The 24,473-nt window shown below is 44.2% G+C and overlaps 1 protein-coding gene across 9 annotated transcripts in view; it reads right to left on the bottom strand.

Moving 5' to 3' along the window:
- Positions 1-6,792: 6,792 nt before the first annotated feature.
- The window catches only part of meis2a (Meis homeobox 2a), a 64,798-nt gene continuing 47,117 nt past the window's right edge, over positions 6,793-24,473 (bottom strand). For 3 of the 9 annotated variants that reach the window (XM_037241025.1, XM_037241026.1, XM_037241029.1), the window contains exons 10-12: positions 13,011-13,069; positions 11,764-11,874; positions 6,793-8,530 (exon numbers count right to left, since the gene is read on the bottom strand). In XM_037241025.1, coding sequence (XP_037096920.1) covers positions 8,244-8,530; positions 11,764-11,874; positions 13,011-13,069 — 457 coding nt within the window. In that variant the 3' untranslated portion in view covers positions 6,793-8,243. Of the gene's footprint in view, positions 8,531-11,272; positions 11,348-11,763; positions 11,875-13,010; positions 13,070-24,473 lie in introns of those variants that run through there. The other 6 variants (XM_037241027.1, XM_037241030.1, XM_037241031.1 and 3 more) reach the window with 3 other exon arrangements.

Here is a 24,473-nt window from a genome sequence, read left to right as displayed (position 1 = left end):
GGAAGGAGGGAGGCATGATGGCAAGTTTGACGGGGAAGTGAACGACAATGACACGGGGATGCCGGTCAGCCTTGTTCGCTTTTGCACTGCAACATATGATATTTCAAATAAAACAGAAAACGATGTCCAAGCTACTCCAAAAGCATATTTTTGGCATTTTTTGCCTACAGGACCAAGAGTGGTAACAGTCGGCATGGAGGCAGCATGCTTCGCTGTAAAGGTCACTCCCCCCCCCCCCCTACCCCCCCTTTGTGTGGCATTTGGTCTGCGACAGGAGCGACCCAGAAAAAGTGTCATCTCCCGACCACAGGAAAGGGACTAAAGCGAAGTCTGGTAGCATCCTCAGATGCAGCCATTTTGGCAAATCTCTCCAATTCTGGAATTGATCAGAGCAAAAATTGATAATAGCCAAGTACATGCAGGTTTCGGTTTGGAAAAATGTAAAAAGCTGACTCTGCGTGTTTGTCATCTCATGCGACCCATTTGTCATCTTTTTTTCCCCTCCATTCATGTTCATTGCCTCCAAAATACTTTGTAGCCACATCGTCCTTGACTGGCTGCCAGCAGGTAAATATACACCTCCGTGTCCAAACACAACGTCAACTGCAGGTGACTTATAGGCCCTCGAGGGATAGATTTGGTTTCAATTTTCGAGACCTGATGACGTCACGTTGCAGGTTATGGCATATAGGTAACCTTGATCGTTCCGAATTCTGTCAAATTGTTTAATTGACGGAGCGCTACTATCGTCACGTGACGTGCGGTGAGGCGCATGCTTGGTGAGGCACTGACTCCATAAGCGTCAGATTTACAAATATATAAACCCAAATGGGTAGCTTATTCAATTGGCTACTGGTTATTTCGTAATCTCATCAGCATTCCATGCATGCACGCACGCAGTTTGTGGTCTTACCTTTATTTGTAGATGAAGTCCATGCATCTATCCTTCACCACCAAAAGCTCCGTCACTTTGTTGTTATAAGTCCTCTTTATTTTTCCTTTAGTCCAGGCACCTTTTCTTTAATTTTGGCCTGCACACCATGAGGCTCTGACGTCATCACAGCAGTATTTCTCCAACACTCCCATGACATACGCAACTTCAGCAGGGGCTCGTCCATCATCACTCAGTTCATCAAATCCCCAAAACTCATCAAATCCCCAAAACGCCACCTTCACTTTACAGTGCACTTCACTTTTAGCCACGTCGTGCAAAAATTCAGACATCTGTGCATTGATTGTAACATCCGTTGTCTCGTCTGCATCTACAAAAAAATTGGGCAGCATGAATTACCTGTTGGCTCAGGTACGCCCTCCTTCTGTGCGTCAGAGTACTATCTGCCTCAACCAATTTCAGCGATTTTGACTATAAAAATGTTTGAAATTAGTCATCCACAAAGATCAGTGGACAAATATTAATAATAATTATTATTTATTTATTTTTTACTTGTCATGAGCCTCACCTGTTTCATTTTTTCCCCCCCTGGACCATAGTCCAACTCCCATCCTTATTGTGAACAATTACACCTTGAGAAAGTCTTATCTGGACCGTGTCCGGTTGTTCAGTGTAACCCCAGCGGGATCCCCCTCGGGTCACCTAATGAATAGCGGGACGTGATGTTGTCACTCACATCACTTGAGCTCTGTCGCCCTGCTCGCAAGCACCCTGTGTTACGGCTCCGTAATGGCTTTCTCCCACAGGGAGTGGGGCCGGGAAACCCAACGCCAGGGCATTCAGGTGTGCCATAAAGTGCTTTTCACTTTTCCGACGACTTCCCGTCTCCAGTGGCGTGCTTACAAAGTCGCTCCAGAGAGTCTTCCTATTGGTTCAGATGCTGCTTATCACTGTGGTGACCCCGCCCTTGCAGGTACTCCGCTACCTGGCCTGAAGATAAGATAGGACGCCGGCTGCCTATCATTATCACCACAAATGTTGATGTCGCCTGAGTAGGACACAGTGCGTTTATTGTCGACTGGAGATAAAACAGGCCACTCCCACCTTGTAGCCAGCCACCCTTCCATTGCTACTATTTGCGAGCAGCAGCTGTAGTGATGCACAAAAAGTTTTTTTTGTTGTTGTCATCACAAACTGCTAACAGGGATCAACCAGGATTTTCCTGCCATGCCAAAGTTTGTGCACCACTTGAAATTGGGCAGAGACAGAGTGTAAAGTACAAAAGATTTCTGTACTGATCCGATATACATGTTTAATAAAAGTACTCTTTTTTTCAAGTGCAAGTAGAAAATGAGGAGGAATTTTCAATTAAAAAAATGTTTTGGCATATTTGTTACAACTGTTGGCAGGAAAATGAGGGAAATTACATGAAAAATTGGATAACTTGTATTGTTCAAAAGCAATCTTTTTTTCAAACAAACAAAATGTGTCTTGAACATACCATAAAATTTACTCAAAGGTAAAAATATTTTTTTTGATTTCCACCTTGTCATTTGAGACGTGTGACCATCTTTTTTCTAGTCTTGCAATACATTTTATTTAAATGTAACCTTTTGTACTTGCATTGATAAGTACTCAAATGTAAGTGTTTGTATTTGTGCTGAAAATTTGGTCTTTGCATATTGCTACTGTATTTGCTTTTCCAGATTAGACGCGAATTTTTGAATGCTGGAAACTTGTGGTTTAGGCTGACATGTGGATCATTTTGTTGCCGACGACATTAAACAGTTCTCTTAAATAAGGGAATGGGAATTATCTGATTCTGATGTCACTTTCTTCCATGACGCTGCTGTTCCTCCTCTTTTTTTCCCCCCGCTGAGGACCACATGTAAGATCTTAATCTTTATTTACATTTTTTCTACATTGTGTTGTCATCTGTGGAGCTTGAAAAAAAGGAACGCGCCTTAGTACACGCAACCGCGCCCCCAATTCTCCACAAAGGAAGGCCGAGAGTCGAACCCCAAATTTCAGAACTGTGATCCAGTCATACCGCTTTTCACCGCGCTGCCTAATTACTTAATAAAAAGAATACTTTTATTTTAAAAATCATAAATAGGCTACATGAAATCGTCTTGTTCTATCCGTATCAGATCTGGGTGAATGACGTCATGTGATGTTCAAGAATAAATCAATTAATAGTAATGATAATAATAGTAAAATATAAAACGCCAATCTTCCTCGATCCGTCGTGTTTGATTGTGGCTAGTATGCATGTGAACGGCTGCAAAGTAGAAATACTGACGTCGGCCTCCTGTTGGGGTCGCTAGTAGCGGCGTTTAATTAATGACGCGCATATTAATAATCAACGCCAAACATACCTTTGATATTTTCAAGCTTCCCAACAACAACAAAAATCCAAATTTGAAGTATAATACTCTTGATATTTTTGCTGCTTTATGTTTTTAAAATAAAAGAAAAAATAAACGATGTGAAAATGGTCATTTTTTTCAACAACCTCCAGGACAAAATATGACGTGGAAAAAAATATAAGATTTACAAAAGCGAATTAATATTCTCTGTTATGGCCTGTAGGCATTCTTAATTCAATATTAAGTGATCGAAATGGACAATCTGAATGTCTCAAGGCCTGCTTTCTTTTCTTCTTCTTTTTTAATTCTGTCCCCCAAGTGGTCAGCAGTGCATTTTTTCCAGCCTCCCCGCGGCTCCTCTAATTTGACTAATTATGTTTGTCTTTTTTGCCCGTTTGTTACGTCATTAAGATTTATTTGAGTGCAGTGTGTGGCGTGTGTTTTATTTAAGGAGGAGGGGGTGAGTGTCAGTCATTTTTAAGTAGACAAGCGCTTGCTCAAGTGTGAACGAAGAGAGAAGCCGTCAGCCCCGCATGCATGCGTTCAACTATTTAGCCTTTCAAATAAACACCGACCACAACGTAAAGAATAAGAAATAGCAAGCATGCACAATGATGTTTAATCAGACCTAGGATAGAAAAATATATTTTTTATTTATCTGGCGAATTTTGCAAATTAAAAAAAAAAATCACGTGCCTGCAACATTTTAGATACGAATACAAAAACGCAGAGAAACATTAAAAGCTCGCCTGTCCAGTCCGATATTTGTTTTTATTTAGCGTGCATATAATTTAAAGGTCAATTATTTAATGCTAAATCATGTCTATAGTGAGGCTACATATCCTTCCTTAAATCTAATACAAACGGAAAATAGTATTATATGGGATAAATTAATTTTTGACAATAAATCAAAGATAGCAACAAGCACCAAAATCTGCAGTGCCTTTTTTGGTTAAACGCCACTTAACGAATCGGGTAATTCTCCTCGACTAAAAATATCCTGAAATTAAAAATAAAATAGTGATACAATAATATTTTTAAACTGCACTAAATCAACGAAACCAAATATATTTTTTAACGATTATGGGGAAACAAAATGCGCAAAAGCAACTAGGTAAAAATGATAACGATCAAAACATTCGTACATTTGTTTTTCATGACAAAATATTGTGATCTCTATCGTTTCTTTATTCGTTTTCCTCCGCATTTCCCCCAGCTCTTGTAAAACCTTTTTGTCCTTTTCTTATGTCTTTTCTTCTTTCTTATTCTTTCTTTTTTTCTCGTTCTGCTGCTGGCTGGCGATAATAAAGCATTTTCTCGGCGGGCTTTTATTGATCACTCACTCTGAGCTAATGTAATTATCCTCATCAATAGGGTGACTGCGGGGAGAATCATTATGTGGCTGACATTGATAAATGATCGGGCCAAATGCGGACCTTTTTTTTCTCCTCCTCCTCCCAGGACCTCCACGGCCCCACCACCACCCCATTTACACCCCACCCTTGACCCGCATAACGTCGTCATAGAAACACCTTACGGTGCTAAAATGTGGAAATAATATCACGAAATAAAAGGATAATATGTGCGTTAAAACACTCGACCAAGGTGGACTTTTTCTATGCCATTTTCGTTGCATTGTGGAGTGCGCAAGGGGGGGGGGGGGGTCGCGCTGGCTTGGTGTGACAGGGAGGAGATGAAGGGGCGGAGTTGTTTGGTTCAGCCCTGGATCATCCATCATCCGCTGTCAAGACACACGGACGCAAGGAAAACAGCACACAGGCAATCTACCTTCTGTCTCGTCCAGAGGGGAGGGGGGGGGGGGTGCATGCTGGGGAGGGGGGAGGTTCGCATTGAGAGGAGACCAGACAGCGGGGGGAAAAAAACAAAAACTATTAATATGAAAATCTTGGCTTTTTTTGTCTGATCTTTTCTTTTTCCTTGGAAAAAAGAGGCAACGTCGTACGCGGCAAAGAAAGAGGGGAAAAAGAAGAAGAAAGGACAAAATGCAATAATAGGACGAGTGGGGGGAATTAAGGACAAAAAGACACTTTTAGACTGTAACGCAGTAAAAAAAAAAACTGTGCAACAAATAAAAAAACTGCAATTAAAAAAAGCCTTACTATACACTGTCATTAAAAAACAAGCCATACAATAAATGTTTTTTTAAAGCCTGACTATACATGGTTGTTTAAAAAAAAAAACCTTACTACATGATAGGTTAAAAAAAAGCCTTACTATACATGGTCGTATTTTTAAGCCTTACTATACATTGTCATTTTTATTTAGGAATCAAGGGGCAGGGGGTCAAGGTTCAGGGAACACAAGGTCAGAGGTCAGGGGTCAAGAGTCTAGGGTCATTTAAAAAAAAGTCTTACCATAGATGGTCATCTCTTACATTTATCTAAATTAATAAAATGAACAATTCTTTGAATTATAAATGGGAAGTCAGTGGTTTTACAGTGTGGCTGCAGTGGTTGTGGAATGGTTTGGGGAGCTGCTTGATCGTGACCAGCACGGACGGGCCGGGCCGCTTGCTTCAAGCGCATGAGCGACAAACAAAACAGCAAACAGAGCAAGAAAGAGAGAGCAAGAAAGAGAGAGAGAGAGAGAGAGAGAGAGAGAGAGAGAGAGAGAAGAGAATGAGGAGAGGGACAGCGAGAAAGAGAAAGAAAATGAGAGAAAAAGAGAATGCCAGAGAAAGAGCGATGGAGAGATGGAGAGAGAAAGAGTGAAAGAGAGAAAGAGAGAGAGAGAGAGACGGCCTCATCGAGGCTGCAGATGCTGTGCTGCAGTAATCAAAGTGGCCGACAGGCGTCGCTGTTAAACGCCTGAACAATAGCAGCGTTCCACATTCTTCACTGCTCCATTCCTCTGAAATACTTTACAAATATTACATTGTTTTTTGTCTGAGTGCATACTTTAAAAATATATAAAAAATGAATTCACTTTTTCAGAAAATGTATTTAGCTTTTCAAATAGGAGAATACTATCCTTTTTAACTGCAATCACACTATTTCCATGTCCATTGGTACATTTAGAAATGGATAAAGACCGGTAACTTTCATCCTCTTTTTGTCCACATATTATCTATTCAAATTCACGTATATGAACATATATATATATATTTACAGTGTCATTGAAAAAATTAAATCAAGGAATAAACTTATAGTACACGCAAGCGCCACACCCCAAGGCTATATTTAGACAGCCAAGATATCTATCTTTGTTTCCAATTTTTTTCTAAACTGCAGATGATATATCGTCATACACCAGTTGAATTTGTTAAAAATATGACAGGTATTTTAATTTACAGATAATCCTTTTATGTTTCTTTTTTTTGGAGAGAACTGTGTGTGTGTGTGTGTTTGTGTCTGTGTGTGTTGCTCATAGATTTACTTCAATATGTAAGAACCAAGTGTTTGCTTCGTCAGAACATAACTTACTTGACTTGTCCTTAATTATATAAATGAAAACATACAAGATGCAATGGGATGGATAACACATGTTAATCAGGCAAAAATCTACCAAAAATCAAAAATGAAATATTTATTACAGCATTTTGTGACTGAACACCTTTTAAAACAATACGTCACAGTCCTCATACAAGTTTTTTTTGTATTTTTTTTTTGTTACCTTTTGTTTTGTAATTTTTTTTTAATTATTATTTTTGACAAAAGCTTTTAAGGGAGACGGCATCTTATCTTCTAGTGAGGAACACGTGCTGAGAAAACAAACAAAACAAAAACAAACAAAATAAACAAAAAAGAGGAAGGAATTCATGGACATTTACAATATCAATGCCACAGCAGATCTGAAACTAGCAAAAAACATTCGTTTTCAATTGAGGTAAACACATAGAATATCTAACAAGAAACAATTAATAGACTTGGACTCTGTACGAAGTTTGTTACAATAGTCTCTCAGCTTTTTTTTTTTTTTTTTTTAATGTGTGTGTGTTTGTTTGTTTTTTCAACCCCCCCCAAAAAACATTGAGTTCATAATTTAAGTGTTTGCTTCTTTTTTTTTTGGTGCATCCATAGCTTGTCTCCAGTGCTGCACAATCAACATGTGTGTCCGTGTGTGTGTCCGTGTGTGTGTTTTTGCCCCCCCCACCCACCCCTCCCAACACACACACACACGCCATGGAGCTTCTTCCTTCACTTGGCTCTTTAAGGATGAGAGTCCCGAAGTAGAAAAAAAAAAAAAAAAAAGTAGAAAAACCAACACAATCCAGTGCTTGGGCAATTTTAAACAATGTTTTTTTCATTTAAAAACATTCATTCAAGAGCCTTTAGAGTTTAAAAAAAAAAAAAAAGGCATGACAAATCTTCAAGGGTGTCCTCTAGCAGCCTTTTCCCATTATGCCTTGAGGGGGGGGGGGGGGATTTAGGACCCGGTGGCCCCTGTTGAAGCCTTTTGAGATGTTCCATCTTCTTCTTTGTCATAGTGCTGTGCTGCAAGTCCTCCAAAAAGGGTTAAATCCTAAAAAAAAGAAAAAAAAAAAGAAAAAAACTAAAAACAAATAATAATAATAATAAAAACGTGATCCAAAAGAAGTTTTAACTTATTTAACTATATATTTTTCAATTATACTACAGTAGTTATAACTCTTGGAGTTGTTTCCTTTTTTAAAGTCTTCCAGAGTGAGGGATCTTTCTTTTTTTTTTTTTAAGAAGCGCCACATGAAAAGAGTGTTTTGAGTTGGTTTTTGTTTTTGTTTTTTTAAAGCCCAAGACTTTACAAAGTCAGCTTGGTCCTCCGCTTGGGTGAAAATGTAACAAACGTTAGAAAAAAAAGAGTCATGGTTGTCACAGTCTGGAATTCTTCAGTTCTGCTCCGAAGGCTTTTTCGATTGTTACTCTTGAAAAATAAGTCTAAAAAAAAACGGTGCCGCTGCTTGTTTTTTCTCTTTCTTGAATTCAAAAGTGGCCTCGGCAGTCAACCCCCCTCCCCCCCAAAAAAAGTTTCCCTTCTGGCGACTGTCAGGCGTGGATGTCCAGGCCCGCTCCTGCAGTGGCGGGGTCCATGGGCGTGAGCAAAGGGGGTCTCTGGGCGGACATCCCCGGGTGGGACGAGGGCGAGGAGGCTCCGTGCATCAGCATGGCGGCGTGGTGGTGGTGGTGGGGGTACGAGTGAAGAGGAGGGGGCACATGACGCAGCTGGCCGGGATAGGAGGTCATCTGACGGGGGTTGCTGTAAGGGGCCGGGGCCATGCTCACGCCCATAGGACCGCTCTGAGGTACGTAGTCGGCCGGCACGCCCGGCAGACCTGGCGAGGAGACCACAACACGTCAGCATTCGTTTGGATCTTGTTTTTCTTTTTTTACCACATCATCACTTTTAAAACCTCGGGTCTTGGTCCATTTTATAATACGATGGAAGGTCCCAGGTTCAATTCATTTTTCACACTCTGTATGTTGTAAACAGAGCAACACGAATTCCGTGTACATGGGGGTGGAGGTGGGGCGGGGGGATAGGCAGCTCCTGCTGGAGCCAGGGGGCCTGGTTCTGGGTCCGGGTCTGGGTTTTTTGGGCCGGCCCGCTTTGTAATGTGAACCCCTGGGGGATTAGAAGCTGTAATAGGAGGGGAGAGGTCGGCGCAAGGTCACTAAGCATGCTCGCTCGCTGCATTCCTGCACCTTAGTACACTGCAATTAAGAAATGACACTGGAGGGCCCTTGTGAGGGGAAGAGGAGGACACAGCGCCCAGGAAAGGTGGGCCGGTAGTTGGGGGGATTAATGACCGGTCTCATTGGCTGAGAGCTTGGCCTATTTTCCAATACCCTGCCGCTGCATGTCACATCATTGCAAATGCACATATTTGTGAGCACAGCTCTCTTAAAACCTCACTACCGGGGTCATAAAATATATAAATCATTCAAGGCGAGGGGATGGGGGGGGGATTGGGAGAGACTATACATGGGCACGAGGTGCCCCCTATGGCCCCCATATAACCTGGAGCGGCTTCTGTTAAAAGGCCCAGCAGATGTTTTTTGACACTGTAAACTGCAAGAAGCTGCAGTCATTGTGTTAAGTAGAACCCGCCCCCCTCACACACACACACACACACACACGGCCCACTTCGTTATTAGCAAGAGTGTTACGCGCGGACGATACCGGAAGCACGGGCCTCCTCGTTACGGCGCAGCACTCGCGGTCGCGCTCAACAACCGGCCGTAATTAAGTAGCCGGCCGTAGCATATTGTGCGGCGCCGTAATCAAATCAAGAGAGAATAATATTCCTCTGCATTAAGCTATTAATGTAATTGGTCATGAAGCGTATAAAAGTGCCCCGGCGTAATTAAATAGTCTCAAAATTATACGGCCCCGTATTAAGAATTAGCCAACCTGAGCAAATGTTGTCGCTGTGCGGCTGTTTTAGGGAACATTGCTTACGGATCCCCCCCCCACCCCCCTTCCACTCCACGTTCATCGCCGCCTCGAGCAGATGAGTGAGAGACAAAACAGAAGAGAGAAAGAGACGAGGTAAAAGACCGGAGGGGTGAAATGATCTCTGTCGGCGGAATGGCGTCTTTGACCCGTCGCAAAAAACCCAGTCGGGCCATTTGCATATAAAGGCTTCTTTTAATCAAGCTAAGTGCTATTATATTGTGGCTCATTGGACAGCGCACAGCTTAGGTGTTAAGATAAAACATCCTCGGAAGACCCCCCCCACCGCCTCCTCCCCGGACACTCTTTGGGGTGTGATATGTCTCGATTTTTCAAATGTCAGCACAGGAGCAGTTCCGTGTGGCGGTGGTGAGCCAGGACCTGGATGGCCACCTTAATCAACTGACCCCATTTAGATGCATTAGTCTATGCGTGTGTGTGTGTGTGTGTGTGTGTGTCTACACGCTCATGAATCCATCCGAAAAGCACCTTTCCCACTGGTTATGGAGGGAAAAAAAACTTGGTGGTTCTGTTTGTACGGTACCGATTAAACGATTCCATATCGATTGTTTTTAAGTTAAACAATGGCTATGAACGATTACTAAATAATTTTCGATTATTCAGTTAATTTTGATACCTCTAGATAGCTCAGTCTAATTGAAAACAGCTACTATCTTGTTGCAAACCGTTTTTGGGTGGGTGCCATTTACGTTGGGATTTTAGCTAATCACGGCAGGGGTGGGTCCCGATCCGCTAGCGGGGGTTGGCTATAAATACAATTTGTGACATTAATGATACGTCACAAGAGTTTTCAAATGTAAACTATGTGCCGTGTCTCCATAAAGGTTGTGTGTGCGTCTTTTAGCCACTATGCCAACAGCTATATACATAGGCTCATAAATTTATCTCAATGTCTCAATGGTGGCCCGACCCAAACCAGACCACCCCCTTCCTGATCCTTAAGTTGTCACCATCCAGTGAAGAATAATCAAAACACATCTCGGCTCAAAACAATCCCCCGTGAAGGATGGGCCCCTGCCACCCCCCGTCCAGGCCCGTATTTCTCATCCCGGGTGGGGGGGCGTAATGTACTGCGACGTTCCCATCTTTGCATATAAGATAATTTGGACATCAATCCTTCCCTGGACAGATTTATGTCACTCCGAGGACAGTTTCACTTCTCTTCTTTATCGCTTCACTGGAGCCTGCTTAATTCCCCCCCCCCCCCCCCCCCCCACACACACACAACCCCTTGTCAGCCCATTCCCCAGGAGATGTTATTTTTTCCCTAAATGTCCGACATTTGCATCCTCATCCATTTGGGGGGGGGGGGTAGGGAAGAGATAAATAAATGCTCGGTTCCTTCCACTGTCCTCTCTTCTCGTCGTCTGGCGCCACAAGTCCCGTCCCTCTCTGTCCCGGGACGGCCCGAGCCTCCTTTTTCCCAAGTTAATTCATCTTTAACTACTCCCTTTGCCTGCCTCCCATCGCGCTAAAAGCATCCTTTAAAAAGCCCCCGGGAGGTCCGACGGAGAAACGGGCCCCAAGCTGGGAAAGAAAATGAACGATAAAAAAGAGAAAGGGCCCAGTACTTACTTCCCCCTTTTTCTTTGCGTTTTTGCTTTACAAGATGGAGGTTACATGTAGTGCCATTGCCCATCCATGCCCATATTCATCCCCATTCCACTCATAGGCCCTGGAAAGAGGAGAGAAAACGCCAGAGGAGAGTCAGCCGGAGTCCGAGACGTGACATGTTAGCACCAGATGAAAGAATGAAGGAAGAGGAGAGAAGATCGCCGACTTTGCATGCCAACTTTACTACCTAACCTAGTGCTAACGTTGCTAGCTTGAATAAACTTGTGTTAACTTTGCAAGCCTGCGTAAACTTCGCCTACTTATGACTTTACAAGCCTCTGTAAACTTTAACCTAGGTAATAAATTTTAGAATAATATTATTTGACAGGAGGAAAAAGAGGCAAAACTAGACGTTCTGAAAAAAGTGTTAACATTGTGCTAGCGCAGCTTGTGTTAGCAGTTAGCCAAGCTGGATTATGGCGGGAGCAGAGCTGACCACGAAGATGTCGTTGGGGGCGGAGTTAAGAGAGGACTCACCGCCCGGCCGGATCCCCATGTGCTGCTGCCCGTCCAGCACGAAGCTGCCCATGGGCTGGCCCTCGGGACTGTACGCTGCTCCTTGGCTCACTGAAGGATCAAGAAGAAAACCTGATTGTAGTCAACACGCGGGCATGAGAAAAAACAGGGAGGAGGTGGATCGGGGAAGAGGAGGAGGAGGAAGAAGAAGAGAAAAGACACCAGACAATCAGCAATTGTCTCAGCTTCCAGCCCAAACATACTGTAAGACATTGTGCTTATGTTTGTGCACTGCGGTGAGTGACGCGTGGCGCACACACATACTTACACACACACACACACATGCATGCAGCGCTATCGTGCTACGTTATGACATGCTCATACAGCGCATACATTGTTCTTGGAGGGCAACGAAAGCATACAATGAGACCTTACTTCCCTCACAACATGACTCAGATCCTGCATTGCTCTCGTCTTTTATTAGCCCAAGTGCACCTAAGTGAATTATCTCGGATCATCTGCAACCGGCAGGGATTAGCGGCGGAGTCGTTAGTCATGCTAATTCATTAAAGAGATCTTTAATTGGGGTAGACTGGATGTAGGCGAAGAAATATTCCATACGGGAATTAAAGGGAGCGCGACAAATAACACAAAGGGCTATATATGTTATTTATGTCGCTAATCGTCCAATAAAAAAGGTGTTTATTATCATATTTAAGCAATTATTCAATTTGCGAAATAGTCACTATTTGCGATTGAGAATCAATTGTTTCTGATTCGCAGATTCATCGACAAAATAAATCGTTGGTTGCATTCCTACCAAATTTTTACCGGATCATTTGTGGTGATAAAAAAAAAAGGTTCCCCTGTTGAACTTGTTTGTCATTCTTCAGAATAAAAACATTGATCACTCGTGCCAATTTGGGCTTAGACACAAATGTAGCACAAAAGCAAGATTAAAAAAATCGGCAATCAACTGAGGGACAATTGAGAGTTCTTTGGGCACTTCCAATAGGAAATCTCCAATTAAACTGTGCACATTGAGAAGATGGTCGGCGGGGGTAACTTGAGGTAAGCCCCCCCCCCTCCGCTCCCTCTGAAGAGAAACTGGGCAACAGTGTGCATGCGAGTGGGATTTTTGGAAAGGACATCTTCACACCAGGGGGGGCTTTGGGGAGGGGGCAGAAGGGGGAGGGAGGGGGAGAGGAGGTGGAGAAGAAGAAGAAGAGCGCTACTGTATCCATTCTTTTTTTTGTTGGTTTTTTTACCTGCTCGATTCGACTGGTCAATCATGGGCTGTACTATTCTTCTCCTGGCATTAATGAACCTGGCAGAGACAGAAGAAGAAGAAGAAACAGACGTTAAATCAGGCCGACATTCACGCCGGCCACACACACACACACAAATACAACAACAAACAAAAGGCCGATTGTGTGGCGACTTGGGAACCAAGCGAGGGACACGTTTAATGTTCCTTATGATCTATTCCCCCCTCGTTTAATAAAGCTTTTGATTACGTCGGGTTGCCACGGGCGCCGGGGAGACATTCCTCAAGTATTAGCTGCTGCTCGGGCGCAGGCCGGGAGGGGGTTAGGGGTGAGTGGGTGGGTGGGGGGTGGTTTGGCGGTGGCACATCCCTTTCTCCTTTTTTTTATTTCCCCTCACAGACACTTTGGCCCCCGCACACGCCAACTTCACTGTGGCTCGTCTTCCCCCGTGTGGGGATGCCCCTCATTGGAATGGGAAAGGAAGCTTCAATGAAGAAACACTGAGGATACACATGCTTCCTTTCAGGCCTTCTTTCCCCCTTTTCAGGGACCCCCAACTCGGGACGCGTCGGGCAGGGCCGCCTCCAGCTGTCCAGAAATGAGCAACACTTGGACTTTTAGGACGGCCACAAGTATATTGTTATTTTTAATGATTTTTTTGAAGCCAAGCTTTTTATCAGGGACATAGCTAGAACAGTTTTAATGGGGTGGCCGGGCTGACACAAAAAGGCACCTGTAACCTCATAGCTGAGAAACTGAGGTCTGCCTTGGCTGAGAATTGTCTTTTTTGTTTTTAATCATACCATCCATGCTTCACCAGCCAGGTAGAGGGGGCGCCCCCTATCTTCCTCACACACCCTATTTTCATACACCTGTACAATATTAATATCCCATATTTTTCTCCTAAGGAGTTTTTGAGGTGGTACGTGGTGGAAAAAGTTTAACAGTCGGTCTTTCGCAAAACATTAACGCACGATACCCCCCCCCACCACCCCATTTCCAGCTGTCCAGAAATGAGGACCAGGCATGAGCCACTCACACGTGGTATAGTGATGTCAGCGAGCACATCAATTAGGCCGTCTGAAGTTTTATCACCGGCCTTAGTAGCAAATAATCGCAGTGCCACAAAAAAAAAAAAAAAAAATTCGGTTCACAGAGAGGTGACTGCCAGCCGGAGGTGACCTTTTAACTCTTCTGGGGGCTGCGAGCTGACCATTGGAGCTCAGATTTTTTTTTTTTGTGGTTTGCATCCTCTCATCCACATCCATAAAAAAAATGTGCTGCAGGTATACGACCATGTGGTTAATATTAAAGCGAAAAGGTGGTTTCAAATCACGAGTGTAACGTACGGAACGGCTCAAGAGGTGGTCATTAGTGGCAAAGGCAGAGCTGGAACCAATTTGGACTCCTAATCCCCCGTGAAGTCCTGATACCTGCCCTCACCTTCCCCGATGAACTTTAAACGCTTCTAATCTGCTCGGCTACAAGCTCACATGGACAGCGAGGAGAAGAAAAGGTACACAATGATGGAAAAACACGGCACAGTTAAAAAAAAAAAAAAAATCAACTAAATAAATACAAATAAAATATAAAGTAAACAAAATAAAAAATAAAGAATAGAAAAACAGAAAAATTAAAGATTATTATAGAAAATTATTATAGAAAATTATATAAAAATTCTAAAAGAAAAACAAACCTTTACCCTAAAAAACTTTCCTTTTGACAAAATGGATTTGCATGTTATACAAGTAACTGCCAAGAACTTGACTTGGCCTTGTGTCTCTTGTTGGAGAGCTGTCAAAACATTTGTATGCAACCAATAATAAGTCTTAGGAAGAAAAAAAAAATGTGCCTGCACTCGAATGCTACTCTTGCAGCAGCTTTTGTTTGTCATGTCGAGCATTTCTCTCATTTCTGGCTCGCTCCGCCACTCGCTCTCTTTTCTTCCTCGACAAAGTCGTCAAACTAGTGACCTCACTCCTGATTGGCCGGCTTCCCCGCAAGCCGTCTCTTTCTCACTCTGGCTCCCTCCCTCTCACGTTTCTCCGGCTGGGCCGGGCTCCAGGGAGAGGGCCGCTTTGGCATGATGATTTCTCAGCGAAGGAATGCTGACAACAGGAGCCAGTTAGCAGGTGTGGCTTGGAGTCACTTAACCAGAAACGAGAGCATTGTGACCCACTGAGATGTGGAGATACGTGAAACAATGTCTTCTCCGCACATTTGTGTTGCGTCACACCACAAAAAGGGGCCGGCTGCTCAATACACAAGTATTATTTCTTCTGGCACACACGCAGTGGAAGACAACATTGTGTGTCGGCTCGGCTACTTAACAGGCCGCCCCCCCCCCGTCGAGCGTGAGCCGATATTAGCAGCCGAGGGACGCCGTGTTGATCCAGCCTGGCCGAGACCTCGTGTCAAGTGGACTCCCGCTGTCCTGGCTCCATCATTCATAGCCTGACTGTTATTTCCCCCGCGCAGCTCCCGAGCGCTCGTAAACCACCGATTGTTGTCCGTCTCGGCACGTGGACGCACGAACGTGTACAGTATGTCCTCGCGTCGTGCCTTTTAAGGGTACGTCGCTACTGTAAGCCCAAACGGCGGCTGCGTAGACTGTAAAGAATGCGCTGACACGCACAGCGGACGCGTGCGTACACATTCGCACGGAAGTGTGAAAGGATAGTTAGCACTCGGAGGCCACTTTTGTATGTGTGTTCTGAAAATGTGCATGGATTTAATGCTGGGGGCGACAAAAGTTTAAAGAAAAATTTTGTTAGAATCAGAAAACGATAAATGCGCCAAACGATGGGGCATGAATTTCAAGTTCCAATTTTGCATCCTACATGCTAATGGAAAAATTAGCATAGCATTCCGACAAATATTCAAACACTGGCTACCAAAGAAGAAGTCCACATTGAACAACAGCGGACCTGCTAAAGCCACTAACACCCCCCCCCCCCCCCCCCCCCAGTTTGCACACACTAGTTGGCTCTCTCCCGGGGAGAATGTACACATTCTGCTGCGTATCCCGAGGAATGACCTCCACATGACCCCCTAACCTTGCCTTTAATTATTTGTTTGAAGACAGCATGGAGTTCCCATGCTGTGTGTGTGCGTGTTCATGTGTGTGTGTGTGTGTGTGTGTGTGTGTGCGCTCTAACACTGAGCAGAGGCAGGCAATAATAAGCTCCACCGCCAGATGTAGATAATAAAAGGCGGACTTTTGGTTCTGGCTGAGCTGAGGACACACTGCTGTGGTCCACAATGTACGGCACAGGACAGCCCTGAAGAGGGAATTGACGGTCCCCGCGGTCCGAGCCGCGGGTCAAACCCGGAGTCGCAGGTCCCCCCCGTGGAGGATTGAGGAGCGGCGTCCATCTAAGCACACACCATTAACAGCGTTATCAGCGCCGACCTCGATAAGCTCAATTGGCTCGACTGGCGATTGATAAAAGATGGAGGGAGGTCCTCGGGTTGCCCCTCCGACTTAGACCGCCGCCTCCTGGTTGCCACGGCGACAATAAAGCACACAAAAACAAAAGGTTTGCGTGGGAAGATATAATGGAGGTTTCTGATTGGATACAATTGAGGACTTGTGATTGGCTGGGATTATTAAACCTCAGTAGAAAAATAATGTCGGATTTTTTTGTGTAAGCAAACAGTCATTACAGAGCGGGCCTGCAGCGGGGCGGTCTCGGCCTTCTGAACATCCACCGCCGATCTGCTGTAATGACAACAACGCTGATTGAATCAGCGCCGTCAGGCCCGACTTAACGCTATCAGCTGATTCATCAAACGGTATCGCCGCAAATGTGACAAATGGCCGCGGGGGGAATTGAGATGGGGATGTTTTTGCGCTCCCACCTTTTGTCGGGCTGGAAGGCAGGCTGAACATGACCTCACCGCCGCCGTGTTTGATTTGCGACAGATGTGGAGCAGAGCGAGAAGGCTGCTGCATTTTTTTTTTTTTTTTTTTCCTAGATGGAGGTTGAGGGTGAGGGCCCGCTTTTGGGGCAACTGCTGTGTTTACATACCTCTCCTCACTCATTCTCTCCCTCCTTCCATACTCTTTTGTGCGCCTCTCAAAAGAGGGACTGTTTCACTTCTCCTCCATGGACTTTCACTGACCTGTTTTTTTCCCCCCTTTTTATTACTGCGCTTATTGGCCTTTTGTGGAACCCCCGCAGCACCGCTTTGCAACTCGCATCCCTTCGGCCGTGCATTACCCCCCGCCCCAAAATAAAACTGGGCAGTTGTGAAGTTGGGGTGGAAGGGGCGGGGATCACACAAAGAATTAAACGTATTTGCGGTGCAAACTGGCAGGATTTAACGAGTAGCTAATTAAAATAAATCAATAGCACTGCGGCACGCTTTGCTCACTCGCCGTGCACTTTTCTGACAGCCGCAAAGCTTTTCTGCTGACGGCTTCAATGTAAAAGTCAAGGTCCGCTTCACATTGTAATGATCTGACGGAAATCTGTATTCACTATGTTTGACAAATTATCAGAACGGTCAGAACGAGATGCTCAAAAAGTAGATGAGCATCCACAGCTAAGGCACAAAATCAGGCTCAGATAAGGTTAGCATGTGATTTTAATCTGTCATCTCTAACTGTGTATCTTCAAGAAATTAGTAACCAGTAGAGATAACGTAGAGACGGTCTCCTAAAGTTCTCAAAGGAAAAAAATATATAGGAAACTGGGCAGCAAGAGAGTATATACTGTGGCTAAAGGGGGAAGCTAAGGATGAATGTTTATTATTGTAATTTCTGGCCACATATCTTCAAATGTCACATGAATCAGGAGGAGAAGGACTTTCCTTATTCACTTCTCAGAAGAAGACATTTTATTCAAGAAGAGGGGAATCAAGTAGACACTCTAAAAGTGGAGCAAAACCGTAAGCTAACATTAGCATGTGTGTTTACTTTAGTCATTTCTGGCCACAGTGACAAATGCGGCACTTGTCATTTGACATGTCCCTCCGTGTTGCTCTTTAGCAGATGTCTTCTTTACAGACAAGGTGAAAAGAAAAGGAAGGAGCGCCACATCTAAGCCTCCCTGAGGCATCAACACACCTGTATGAAAGGCGGCCTATAGTAGCAAAGCCAACATGGCCGACCTGACAACTTTCAACAAGGAGGAGAGGCTACATCTCAAAACCAGCTCCTCTCCAAATATATCCCCATTATTCTTCTTCGCTGTAATTAGCTATTTAAAAAAAAATATTAAGCTTGGCAGCAACTCCAAACCTGGACTAGTCTGACCCACTGAGGGACATCATTAGCCAACCACTTCAACCCCCCGATTGGTGCTTGTAGCGCTCCTTAAGGAGGCTTCACTACTGTAGCCTCCTTTCACCTCTCAGTGCTATCAAACAACTTTGATTTCTCAGTCTGCATCTTCAATTTCCTCCTCCTCCTCGTCTTTGTCTGATTCTTCTGCCGCTGCCTTTCATTCTTCTCTGCCTGCGTCGAGTGTCTGGTAATCGAGTGCGAGATTGTGCGACTCTGTGACCCGACACCCCTCCTCCTCCCTTTTTTGTTTTTTTTTGTTATATATCAAACAGGGCGGCTTTGTGGATTAGCAGAGGGAGCCGATAATGACATGATAGAGGCGTGATATTTCCACCCAAATTGAGTGCCGTGCAGACTCGGCGGGGAAATAAGGACGACCGAGTTGCCTTTTGCTCGGGATCAGACGCCGCTCTTATTCCATTTTACAAGGCCTGGAATTTAATGTCATGTAATGGAGGAAAAGAACATTTTTAAATACCTCAATACCGATACTGAAACGGTATTACGGCAAAAACTTGAAACGTCTTCAATAGCTGCTTCAGAAGTACCAACACTAAAGATTTGTGATTATGAGGTATGGCGGTACTTTTTGTTGATAAGTTATAATTTAATTTTTAGAAAATGTCCAATCATTTTTTAGATATTTAATGCTTCTACATGAAAAGTACAGCTTTAAATTTTTGTCAAATCGACTTTTGTTTTGCATAATAGGATTGTATTCTCTATACCAATATATTTTTCTTACAATATTTAAATTATGTTTGCAGTCTCATCGGCCTAATATTTGGATATTTTTCAGATCATGTTACATTTTTTTCTGTATGTACAGTAATCTTACAATCTCATTCATGAAATGAAATACCTATATCATGTATTCAGACTTTTTTATTTTGACCCTTTTTGAATTTTTACAAATTTTTAACTGTGAGAATGCCAAGTTTTTAAGCGACACCTTCACTGCGGGATGTAACACACAACACAAGGGAGTACAGTATGCTTCCCCCCTCCCCCCTCACCTATTTCTTCATAATTGTGTCAGTGGCGTGTGAACGGGTTTTTCCACCCTGGAAGTTTCCATGATGCCGCATAGTAGTAGCGACCGTCCGGCCCCCGCTGTGTTCCCCCGCTTTTGCAAAATTAATAAGAGCTTCAATTGCACATAATTGCTTTGACATATATTCAGAAGCACACACACACACACACACACACACAAGCAGGGCTGTGAAGGCAGGCAGTGGGGAGTTATAAATAGCGGCTGTTTGTGGTGCTGGAACTGGCCACAGGGACACTGACGTGAATGGCGGACCCCCAGAGCTGCAGATCAACCACCTCTTTTCCATCCCCTGTGGTCCTCTTTTCTGATGTGACACTGGCAATAATAAAAGCCAAATAAATATCTGCGTCACACGCCAAAAAAAACAACACAACCTACGCTCAAGTGTCACTACACAAAAGGCAAGTGAAGTGGGATGAAACCCCAGAACACCAATGACCTAATTTGTGGAGCAGTGTATAGAGTTTACATTTTGACATGGACATAAGTATTGGGACAGGTGGCCATTGCACCTACAAATAGTCATTTTTTGGCAAAATTATTTTCATGTAAATTGTAATTTTGCACTTATCTCTTATATGTTGGCATTTAACACCAATTTCCCCCAACTATTGGGACTCTCCGCCGACGAGAGGGGAATCAACATCAAGGTGGAGAATTGGTTTTATTTGTTTTTAAAGCGGTTAGCTTCTTTTCACACCTTAACAGCAACAACATGTTTACAAACACGCACACAGATCACCATCACAATTACTTGTCTTGAAAGAAAAGTTTGACTGTTGTTTTGACGTTTTAAATCTTTTTTTTTCACGGTATATACACACAAAAAAAAGAGGGGGCTTTAGGATGGAATGCAAAATGTGAAGCAGCAGCGAGGTGAAGGCAAAAACAAGGAGCATGCCTCAACAAAGAGAACATACCTGCTTGAGGTTCACAGAGTTTAAAGAGCTCAGCCTGAGCGGCAAGATCCTGTCCACATGCGCACACACATGCACACATGCACACACACACACACACACACACACACCCTCAAGGCCATTCTGTTACACCTGGTCACCTTTATCCCTTTCAGTCCCCCACACCCTCAACCTTCCACACACACGTATGCATTTACCAGTGGCTGACACGCAATTCGCATGGCTATCTCGTTCAACAGATAAAACTAATTGTTACAAATCTACTCCATCAGAATATCTACAGTCAGTCATAAACTGCACATATAAAAGTGACGCTGTAATTTGCATGCCAGGCCACGAGTTGGCGATGCAACTTAGTAAGGAAACATTCCATTCGTGGACTTTTGAAAACGCCATTTGTAAATGCCACTCTCAAGCACTGGCAAAGCTAGAAGGGGGGCTGCAGGGGCACCGCCCCCCCCAACAAAATAAGATGCTTGGATCAGATAATTGACTTTGGGGTATTTTATTCCTGGATTTTGTTTTTCAACATTTCCACACGGAAACATATAATGAATCTTTATCAGCGTTTTCTGACTTTTTTTTTTGTTATTTGTGGACCCCCTGAAATATCCTTAACCATCCCCAGGGAGACAAATCCGAGCTCCACCAGTGCCCTCAAGCTTGCTTGAAGAAAACCTCTCCCGATTGTCCCAACGAGAGCCAAAGGCAAACGGAAGCTCCTGAACACGAGACTCAACTGGAAAGACTTTGAATTTGATCTTTTAGCAGTTTGCCCTTTTATGAGGCGGGCCTGCAGGAGGTGGATGGGGGAGGGGCCGAGGTGGACTTTAAGCAACAAAAGAAGATGACGAAGGTTGAAGCAGCCATTGAGTGACATCTCGCCTCGTTTGCGGCGGCCTCATTAACAAACAATACGGCTGTGAAATTGCTTTAATGACAAAGTCATAAAATCGCTATTCTGCTCACAGATGGCCTCGGGGCACGGGGAGAATTGGGGAAGGATTACGATGCCTGCCCGCGTGTTCATAAAGGGGGGAAAAACATCATCGTACACTTTCACTTCCTCACGTTTAAGGGCTGTTGAAGAGTAACGTCACTGCGTATGTTCACAAGATTCCAGTGTGGCGTAAACGGTGGTCAGCCCCACCCACTGTGACTTTTCCTCGCCTCCACCTTTTAACACCTCTCTTTCTGCAAATGAAAGAAATTAACCTACTTTTCTCTCTCCCACACTTGTCGACCTCTCCGCCCCACTGCTACAGAAATTATCCGTCTAAGAATTAAAAAACAAAAAGGGAGTCTCGCCCACGCGCAAAACGCGGCTCGACTTTATTTCAAACGCGCCAGCTCTTGTTATTAATCGACCCCGCCGATAAAACCAAGCTGGTGAGGTATAAAGGAGTCAAAAGGTGCTGGGAAGTACAAAGAAAACTCGCTTCCCTCACCCCCACCCGTTGCTCCCCCTCTCTTTCTAATGCTTTGCCTTCTTTCAGTTGCAGCTACTCCACAGACGAACGCATCCATCCATCCATCCATCCATCCATCCATCCATCCATCCATCCATCCATCCATCCATCCATCCATCCATCCATCCATCCGATAAAGTGGGAGTGGCTACGATTAAACACACATTAGCATGTTAGCCTGAGCTAATTAATAGCCACCAATTGAAATAAGAACAGCATGAACTGCTCAACTCAATAAAAAAAAAAACGTTTGCTCGCGTCACAATCCGCCAATGAGCGTTTTGCCGCCCTATTCCAGATGCGATTATTATTTGCACACGGAGGAAACAGCCGGATCAAATGAATTTAGCGGGTAGGTGGTTGGGTTGGGGGAGTGACGGGGGTGGTTGACACTTGGGATCTGACAACAGAGTCAATTCGGCTAATTAACTGCCAATTAGCGCTCCCTAAATGAGAGGAATCGCGATGCCTGTGTTGGCATCGCCGCAGACTCCAGTACCCCCCCCCCCCCCCCCCCGCTCCTCGCTCGCTCTACGCCAATCGCACACACTCCGACGCTATATTTAGTAAGCCAGGGGTGCAACATGGCCACCAACTCAAGTCCCAGGTTGCAGCCAAGAAAAGTCGCCGACATTTCCATCTGGGTCAAAGTAAAGACGAATGAAAACGGGGAAAAGTAGGATGTCGAGGAACGCTCAGGAGGCTTTAACATCTTCAAAGAATTTGGGAAAAATGATCAGCTCGCCATTTAACGATGCATTTGGAAAATATGACTTCTCGTTGCCCGCCAAAACCGAACCGATCATAAAAAAACAAACATAAAAGTCAGCGGTCCGACATTGCTTACTGGCCGGAGACGTCATGTTGGAAAAAACGCAGCAAAGTGAGAGGAACACTTTGTTGGCTTTGTTGTGATTTTTTCTCTTCACACAGCAAACAAGCGCTGGAATTGAACGTTGACCTTGAATTTCACCCTCGGTGTATCGAAGCTGGAATCAACTACGAGAGTCGTAATAATAATACCCTATAACAATAATCAGTGCACTTTGCCCTCGGTGGTGCGAACGGCCGCAGATATTTAAGCTATTTCACATCATCGATGGTCACAGGCCGTCTGGCGCCGTCGTCTGGCGGATATCCTTCCCTTATCATGTGACCTGCGCTGCGACACGGGGCAAAGGTTGGCCGAGCGCCGCCCCTGTGTCTTAATAACTCACTCATTGTATTCCTTTCTGCCGCTAATTAGAGCTTCTCTCTCTCTCTTTGTCGTGTGTGTGTGCGTGTGTGTGGGTGTGTGTGTGTGTGTGTCTATTCCCCCCTGGGCTGTAGAGACGAGCCAGAGGAATAAAAATAGAGTGTGGCTTAGTGCCCTCTTTATTGTTATTAGTGCTCCATTGGCACAGCGGTCCGTCATCATATATGCCAAGAAGTGGCTGCAAAGACGAGGGAATAATGAGCAGAGCATTTCCTGCCTTTCTTTTCGCCGCCTTTCTCCCGCCGTCATCTCATGTGTGTGTTTATGCCACGGCCGCGTCATCGCGCCGGTAAATAAAGGCGAGGTGTCGTGCTGGCTCCTATGCCGAGGATTTGGTCAGGCCCCATTTAGCTTCAAATGAGGACCCGCCGAAGCCACGGGAGATGGGAGAAGCTTCGCCTGGTTGTCTTCCAATTTGTGCCAGACCTCCGCCAAGGCTCGACAATCCAAAATGATCAAATATGGAAAATATGTCAAATATGTATGTATAAAATGTCATAAAAAAATTAAAAATAACTATAATATAATAAAACTATATAGTATATATAATATAAATACTACAAAATAAAATACTAATAAAATTATATAAAAATAAAACATGAAGAAAAAAATGAAAATAAAACAGGCATATAAAATAATAAAATAACAAAAATAAAATATGAAAATATATATACTAAAATAGGCAGCAAATGACAAATGTAAATTTTCACAAATCCCCATGGCAGAGGTAACTAAGGGCAAACTATGCAAACATCAGCTAAAAGCATAATCTAGCAGCAGCAGAATCGTGGACTTTAACCTTTTGCTCTTTTCTTTATTAGCAGTAGCCGGATGTGTTAGCTAATGATGCATACTGGAGATAGTGACAATATTAGCCCGACGAAAGGGTTTCAAGCGGTTTATTTGGGCGGGTGCAGGTGAGCAGCAGGTAGAAAAGGGAGGACAGTTTGACGGGATAGAAACAGGGCAGCTTTGTGCCGCCGCCCGACCGCAATTGTGGCGGAGGACAAAGCCCCGATTCAGCACATCCTTTTCCCCCATGGGGGGAAGCATTGGAAACCCAAGACGGCGGTCATACAGCCCAACATCCCCCCCGTTCAAACTGCCACCGTCGTCTATCTTTTTGGTCTCTATCTGTCTTTGGCCCGTCAGGTTGGCAGCGGCCGTGCATCAAAGGCAAACCAAACAATGTGAAAGCCTAGCCAGGAATTTGAAGAGCTTTTATTTTTAACAAGAATTTCGAACAGCGACGCTGCGTCATTTGCTGGGCGGGATATCTCGGCGTGGCTAGAGAAACCAAAGGAGGGCAAATAAAAGTTATTTGATGGCTACGGAATGTTTGGAATATAAAACAGTTCTTCCTTAAAAATCAAAAGAGCATCTGCGATCTTTTTCAATATTGCACTGCGGTCCACCATTTTTGGTTTCAGTGCTAACAATGCTAACATTGCTATTTTTCAGGCTACCAACTGCATTTG

The sequence above is a fragment of the Syngnathus acus genome, chromosome 22 (genome assembly GCF_901709675.1).
Source record: "Syngnathus acus chromosome 22, fSynAcu1.2, whole genome shotgun sequence".
NCBI lineage: Eukaryota > Metazoa > Chordata > Actinopteri > Syngnathiformes > Syngnathidae > Syngnathus > Syngnathus acus.
This window is presented reverse-complemented; position numbering and strand designations above follow the sequence as displayed.